This window comes from Chrysochloris asiatica, unplaced genomic scaffold, assembly GCF_000296735.1.
Source record: "Chrysochloris asiatica unplaced genomic scaffold, ChrAsi1.0 scaffold00324, whole genome shotgun sequence".
Classification (NCBI taxonomy): Eukaryota; Metazoa; Chordata; class Mammalia; order Afrosoricida; family Chrysochloridae; genus Chrysochloris; species Chrysochloris asiatica.
Genome location: NW_006408842.1, coordinates 421435 through 429564, shown reverse-complemented (window position 1 = coordinate 429564; position 8130 = coordinate 421435). Strand labels below are relative to the sequence as shown.

Here is an 8130-nt window from a genome sequence, read left to right as displayed (position 1 = left end):
ACCACCACCACATCAATTATATATTATATATATAATTATATATAATTGTATGCTATATAATTGTGGCACCTAACCACCACCACCACATCAATTACGTATTATATATATAATTATATATAATTGCATGCTATATAATTGTGGCACCTAACCACCACCACCACATCAATTATATATTGTATATATAATTCTATATAATTGTATGCTGTATAATTGTGGCACCTAACCACCAACACCACATCAATTATATATTATATATATAATTATATATAATTGTATGCTATATGCAATTGTAACAGCAGTTAAGAAATAAAATGATGTATTGCATTAGGCAAATCTGCTGCACAAGATCTTTTTAAAGTGTTGAAGAGCAAAGATGTCAGATTGAGGACTAAGCTGTGCCTGACCCAAGCCATAGTATTTTCAACATCTGCATAGACATGCGAAAGCTGGACAGTGAATAAGGAAGACCATAGAAGAATTGATGCCTTTGTGCTATGGTGTTGGAGGAGAATATTGAAAGTGCCATGGGCTGCCAAAAGAACCAATAGGTCCATTCTGGAAGAAGTGCAGCCAGAGTGCTCCTTAGAGGCCAAGATGGCCAAATTTCCTCTCTCATACTTCGGATATATTGTCAGGAGGGACCAGTCACTGGAGATGGATATCATGTTTGGTAAGCTGGAGGGTCAGAGAAAAAGAGGAAGACCCCCAACAAGATGGATTAGCCAAATGGCAGCATCTATAGACTCAAGCGTGGCAACAGTAGTGAGGTTGGCCCAGGATCAGACAGTGTTTCATTCTGTTGTGCATAAGGTCACTATGAGTCAGTACCAATTTGATGGCACTGAACAACAACCACATATAATTGTATAGCAAAATATAGTAATTGTGAGGATGGCACAGAATGCAGCAGTGGTTTGTTCTGTTATGCATAAGAACACTATGAGTCGGAACTGCCTCGACAGTACCTAGTAACAAAAAACAGAATAAAATGGAGAATAATGCATAAATGTGTGTGTGTGTGGTGGTGATGCTAAGTTCATGACAGTCCCTTGTGCTCATTGTCAAACTGCTCATAGGGTTTTCAAGAAGCAAATTGCCGCTCTACCTTCCTTCAGAGGTGACTCTAAGTAAGTTTGAACACCAACTTTTCAGCTAACAGTCGACTATTGAGTGCTTAATGGTTTGTACCACCAGAATTTTATACATACATACATATAATTACATATATATCTGCATGTTGTTGTTGTCATTAGGTGCCATCAACTCAGTTCTGATTCATTGAGACCCTGTATAGGTTTTCCGAGGCTTTAAATCTTAATGGTAGCAGAAAGCCTTATTTTCCTCCCACAGCCTAGTGCTTACTGAATGGAACTATATCTTGTGTCTCCTGGTGTGGTGCTGTAGGATACAGCACTTGATCACATGGTTGATTTGAACCACAAGGTTGGTGGTTCAAACTCACTAGCCACTCCTTGGGAACTCTATACAGGTTTATTATAGGTCCAAACCAACTCAGTGCCACTTAACAACAACAATATCTATATATATAAATAACAAACTTGTTGTTGTCTTGGGTGCCACAAAGTCAGTTCCAACCCATAGTGGCCCTAAGTGCTACAGAATGCAATGCTTCCAGCTCCTACACCTTCCTCAAAATTGTTGTAAGTTTGGACCCATTGTAGCTGCCACTATGTCAATCCATCTTGGTGGGAGTCTAACTATTTTTCTTTGACACTCTATTTTACCAAGTGTGATGTCCTTCTCCAGGGACTGGTCCCTCCTGATAACATGTTTAAAGTATGAGAGACAAAGTCTCGCCCTCCTAGCTTCTAAGGAGCATTCTGGCTGTGCTTCCTCTAAGGCAGAGAGATGTGTTTGTTCTTCTAGCAGCCCATGATTCATTCAATGTCTTCACTAACACCATAGCCCAAATTCATCAATTCTTCTATGGTTTTCCTTATTCATTGTTAAACTTGTACATGCATATGAAGCTATTAAAAATACTGTGGCTTGGGTCTGGCACAACTTAGTCCTCAAACTGACATCTTTGTTCTTGATAACTTTAAACAATGCTTGTGCAGCAGAATTGCCTAATGCAATACATTGTTTGATTTCTTGACTGCTGCTTCTATGAGTGTTACTATGGTTTCAAGTAAAATAAAGTCTTTGACAACTTCAATCTTTTTTCCATTTATCAAGATGCTATTTATTGCTTCAGTGATGAGGATTTTCCTTTTCTTTACATTACTCTGCAATCCATATGGAAGGCAGTAGTCTTTGATCTTCATGAGTAAATATTTTAAATCTTGTTCATTTCTTGTAAGCATGGTTGTGTCATCTGCAAATCCAGGTTGTTGACAAGCCTTCCTCCAATCTTAATGCCCTTCATAGAATCCAGCTTCTCGGATTATTTGCTCAGCATACAGATTGAATACATATGGTGAAAACATATGGTGAAAATACATATGGTGAAGTGCTTTTATCACTGGCACATACCTCTACTGATTTTAAACTATTCAGTATCCCCTTCTTCTGTTAGAACAACTGCAATTCAGTCTAAGTAAAGGTTCCTTGTGAGCACAATTGAATGTTTTGGAATATCCATTTTTAACAAAGTTATCCATAGTTTGTCATGATCCATACAGTATAATGCCTTTGCATAGTCAATAAAACACAAGGAAACTTCTTGCTTTCAGTCAAGATCCAGCTGACATCGACAATAATATCCCTATTATTCTACATTCTCTTTTGAATACGACTTGAACTGTTGACAGTACCCTCTCGATGTACTGCTGCAACCATTTTTAAATACTCTTCAGCAAAATCTTAATTGCATGTGATATTAATATATTATTCAATGACTTTTGCATTCTGTTATGTTACCTTTCTTTGCATTGGGCACAAATACAGATCTCTTCCAGTTTGTTGGCCAGGTAGTTACCTTCCAAATATCTTGGTATCGATTAGTGAGTGTTTCCAGTCCTGCATTAGTTTGTTGAAACATTTCAATTTTTTTCACATCAATTCCTTGAGCCTTGTTTTTGCTCAATGTCTTCACTGCAGTTTGTACTTCTTCCTTCTATACCATCAGTTCTTGATCATATGCTGTCTTTTGGAAATCATTGAACATCAACCAGTTATTTTTGGTACAGTGGTTCCTTCCATCTTCTTTGGATGCTTCTGGCATCAGTCAATATTTTGCCCACAGAATCCTTCAATATTCAAGTCTAGAATTGATTTTTTTCTTCAGTTCTTTTAGCTTGAGAAATGCTGAGTGTGTTCATCCTTTTTAGTTTTCTAATTACAGATCTTTGCATATTTCATTATAATACATGCCTTTGTCTTCTGTAGCTGCCCTATGAAATTTTCTATTAGTTCTTTTACTTCCTCGTTTCTTCCAGTTTCTCTAACTTCTCTATATTCAAGAGAAATTTCAGAGTCTCTTCTGACATCTGTTTTTGTCTTTCTTACCTGTCTTTTAAATTACCTTTTGATTCATTCATGTATGATGTTCTTAATGTTATCCCAGAGCTCTTCTAATCTTTATTCATTTGTGTCTAATGGATCAAATCTGTTCTTGAGATGGCCTCTATATTCAAGTTTCTTCATCTTTTCTTCCCACAGATGTAGTCAATTTGATTCCTGTGTGTTTTGTTTGATGAGATCTAGTCCCCTATTATGATCTTGAAAAGTGCATTTGCAATGAATAAGTCATTGGTCTTGCAAAATTCTATCATGTGATCTCCAAAATTATTTCTATCACCAAGGCTGTATTTTCCAATGACTCACCCTTCTTTTTGTTTCCATCTTTTCCAGTCCATTCACCAGTAATTAACAATGCATCTTGATTGCATGCTTGATAATTTTCATTGAATAGTAGAGGTATTAGTTGGTCTTTCTTATAGGTGTATAGGTATTATTCTATCAGAGATAGAATTGTTCTTCAAGAAATTTCTTGAAATGCTTTTTGACAATGAATGTAATACCATTCCTTGTCAGTTTGTCATTTCTGACATAGTAAACCATATAGTTGTGTAATTGAAAGTGGCCAATATCAGCCCATTTCAGCTCATTAATGCCTAGAATATCAATCTTTATGTGTACTATTTCATTTTTGAGGACTTTCAATTTTCCTAGATTAATCCTTCATGCATTCCAAGTTCTGATTAATAACAGATGCTTGCAGCTGTTTCTTCTCATTATAAATTGTTTCTCATCAGCAAATGATGGTTCTGTTAGCTTTGATCCATTTCTGTCTTTAAGGTTAAATGTACTTTGAGGAGACAGCTCTTCCCCAGTCATATTTTGATTGCCTTCCAACCTGAGAGGCTCATCTTCCAACATTATATTAGGCAATGTTCTGCTGCTATTCACAAGATTCTCATTGTCAACTCAACAACACTTAACAACAACAACCATTAAGACGTATTATTAGGAAGGACCAGTCCCTGGAAAAGTACATCATGCTAGGTAAAGTGGAGGGTCAACAAAAAAGAGGACACTCCCAATGTGATGGTTTGGCACAGTGACAGCAGCAGTGATTGTGAGGATGGGGCAGGACCAGGCAGTGTTTTGTTCTGTTGTGCATAAGGTCACTATGAGTGGGTACCTACTCAGTGGTACCTAACACCTAACAAAAGGCCGTGCACAAGTGGTCTGCCTCTCCTTCTTCCTAATCTGTCTTAACCTTCAGTGAACCCTGTCCACCATGGGAAACCCTATTGGTACTTAAAATACCGGTGGCATAGCTTTCAGCATGAATGCAACATACAAGCCACTACAGCACAACAGCGTAACATATGGTGGTGATCAATATAGATAAATGATCATTTATTAATTTATTGGGTAATAAATATAGATTCATTGAATGCCATTTGTTCCAGTGGCTCCCTCCATCATTACTCTGAGGTGATGAGCATGGCATTGTGTGTAAATGCCTGTGGTTTACAGTAAAGAGTCATAACAAATTTGACATGCTCCTTCTCTTGTCTTTTAGCTCCTATTCCAGGTGACTAACCCTGGCATCAAGTACGAGTACACAATCCGGAAAGATGGCTTTGACAATGATGTGGAGAAACTGGAGTACTTCTGGCAGTATGGTCACTGGACAGAATGCAGTACAACATGTGGGACAGGTGAGAAAAGCTGCTCTCACAGTGAATCTGGGGTAGCTGCAGACTGGGCCACTAAAGACCATTTAAGCTGGGGGTATGCAATCTATAGCCTGGGGTCTGCAGGGCCCACAAATATGCCCCAGGGTTCCCGTGGGGAGTGGATGTGAAAGGACATGGTGTAAAGCAAGAAGTGAAGTGTAAAGTAAAAGTTGTTCTTTTATCATCTTTATATGCTGACTTCTGTGACAGTTTAGCTGCTCCTGTTGCTGGTAGTGGTTGTTTTGTTGTTTTCACTTTAAAGAAAGGGCTGTTGCTGTTGTTGAGGTTAAGAGTCATAAAGTCAGTTCTGACTCATGTCGTTGCTGCTAAGTACTGTCAAATTGGTACCGACTCATAGCGACCTTATGCACAACAGGATAGAACACTGCTGGGTCTTGCACCAACCTCAAAAGCTTTGCTACAACTCATAGCAACCCTGTATAGGCTTTCTAAAGAGTGGCTGGTGGCTTTGAGCCACTTACCTTTCAGTTACTATTTCAGTGCTTATCCTATAGCACCACACCAGAGCTCCATCCATATATACATAACATTTATATGATTTTTATCATTATTAAGTGTTGTAGAGTTGGTTCCTCAACTTCTTGTTGTTAAGTGCCATTAATATAGCAACCCTATACAGTGTTTCTGGGGTGTACCTGGTGGGGTTGAACAGTCTGGTGCTTATCCTGTGAGCCATATCAGGACCCCAAGGAAAGGATTAGTGTTGTAGTTGAGGACCCCAAAAATCAACCCATCCAAAGGCATTCTAGAAATTACAGTCATATACAAACCATAGCCTGTTTCCCAGTCTGGAGTTCTTCCTCTTTTTCCCATTTACTGGAGTTTTATACCTACTGTGTCATTTTATCTCACATAGGTAAGCACGTCTAATTACAAGAATCCTAACTGGAATTGTCAGATAGAGTAAATCAAGTCCAACTATTGATCTATAATAATGCCTGGATTTTTTTTTTTTCATTTAAGATTTAATAAAGTTAATAAAATTTATTGACACCGATTTAACATATACTGTGGGATGAAGACTATATGTTTTACCATGTGCATAAATATATACATTAACCACAAGCAATGTACACACCAAAAGCCTGGTAAACAGGCAGTTGTTCTTCACGAATGAATGAATGAATGAATGAGGACCCTTAGTCAGTGTTGCTAATCTAATGGTTTGCTGGTCTCCTGAGTCCCATCCCATTTTTACCCCATGTAAACATTAGAGGTTTGTCCTTGCTTTGTTTCCAGGTCATTAAATTTGTTTTCTAATAATCTGCTTGCTTAGAATTTCTCAGTTCGTTTCAACGAAGGCTTATTTTGCTCACAGTGTTCTGTGAAGTGCTGAGTGCTGCTTTTCTTGTGAACCCGTGAATGCTGTGAGATTTCGCAGACCTCTACCCACTTTATCAGATTTGCATGTAATGGCTGCATCAGGAGAAACAACACTTCCGGACCCTTTGAAAACTTTTCTTACCTAGCAACGCTAAATATGCTTCCCAGAATGCACAGTGCACCTGTTTAAACATTATTACATCATTTTTTTATATGTTTCTGTAGAAATTACATAATTTCTTATAAATTACCTGGAGTCCTGGTGTAACTCTGTAGAATAATCACTGGACTGCTAATCACAGGTTGTCAGTTCAAAACCATAGCACTTTTTGGAAACCTTATACAGGGTTGCTCTGAGTCAGAAACAACTCAATGGCACTTAACCACAACGACCTTTGCTCATGGCAGTTAGCTAATGCAGTCTGTTGCCATGTCAAAGACAGTGTATGTATGTATGGGAAGGGGTAAGAGGAGAGCTAAAACTATTGGTTTTCAGAGATGTGTAACTGTCACAGGTGAATAATAATAAAACCAAACCTCATTAATGGATATCCTGTTAATATCTGTAGTTATTCAAGTCAGTGTCAGTGTCCTTCTGAACTGAAAAATAAAATCGATTTGTATAACTTAGGGCTCAGCTATTTGCAGGATGGATGTTGCATCATAGAAACAAGAGGCTAAGGGACTTTGACCTAGTCTCTCAGCCTAAATGCTGAAACCAACAACCTGTAGATAGCAGACCAGCAGAAAGAGTTAAGGCCCAGGATCGAAGCTTTGGATTCAGGTCAAACAATTGTCCAAGAGCCTGTAGTATATTAGATTCTGTGCCATGAACTTCAGGGCCCATTGTCCCATTTCATCCTCACAACTGTAGTCTAGCTTCTCCCTGAAGATAAGATTGAAGAAATAGAGTCCTGGGGAAGTTAGGCAAGCTCCCCAAGGCCATCATCAAGTGTCAAAAGCAGGATTCAAAACCAGCCTTACTCCGATTCCAGTGTGCATGCTGTGTGTTTGTGTATGTGCATCCAAGTCGTTGTGTGATGCATGTAGTACGGGTGTTAGAGTTGTTATTGCTGTTGATACTGTGATTGTTGATCTATCTTTCATACATATATATACACATGTACACACTTCTGAATGTATTTGAGTTTTGTAATGATGAGGTCAAAGCTTTCTTTGACTGAGCCTTCATGTTGCTGTTGTTAAGTGCTGTGGAGATGGTTTCAACTCATAGAGACCCTATGTAGGGTTTCTGAGAAGTGGCTGGTGAGTTTGAACCACCAATTTTGCAGGCCAAACCATCCTTGTGATCCAGTGCACTTTCCTACATCACCACATCAGCAGTCTTCAGAGGAAAAATAAATCTGAGCTCACTAAGCAAGGAAAAAAAAATAAGGGGCAAATGGAGCCAGAAAAATGAGATAACTGAAATACAAAGTTAAGATGGACTTGTGAACGAGACAGATGGATATGCAATTCCCTGGAATATTCTAATGTCTTCCTGTGAATGCTATTTCTTTGCAATGTAAGGACTTCTAGAAGTGAAGTGACCCAATGGATGTGGAAATCAATGGACAATCTCTTTGATATCCCATGCGAGTAAAGTTTTACTAATGGTAATACAGAAACAGCT

General features: G+C 38.4%; 1 protein-coding gene across 1 annotated transcript in view; it reads left to right on the top strand.

Annotated features, from left to right (window-relative positions):
* Window positions 1–8130, top strand: part of ADAMTS12 (ADAM metallopeptidase with thrombospondin type 1 motif, 12) — a 571713-nt gene that overhangs the window by 430353 nt on the left and 133230 nt on the right. Inside the window, exon 16 of the mRNA XM_006875388.1 lies at window positions 4997–5135. Coding sequence (XP_006875450.1) covers window positions 4997–5135 — 139 coding nt within the window. The remainder of the gene's footprint in view (window positions 1–4996; window positions 5136–8130) is intronic.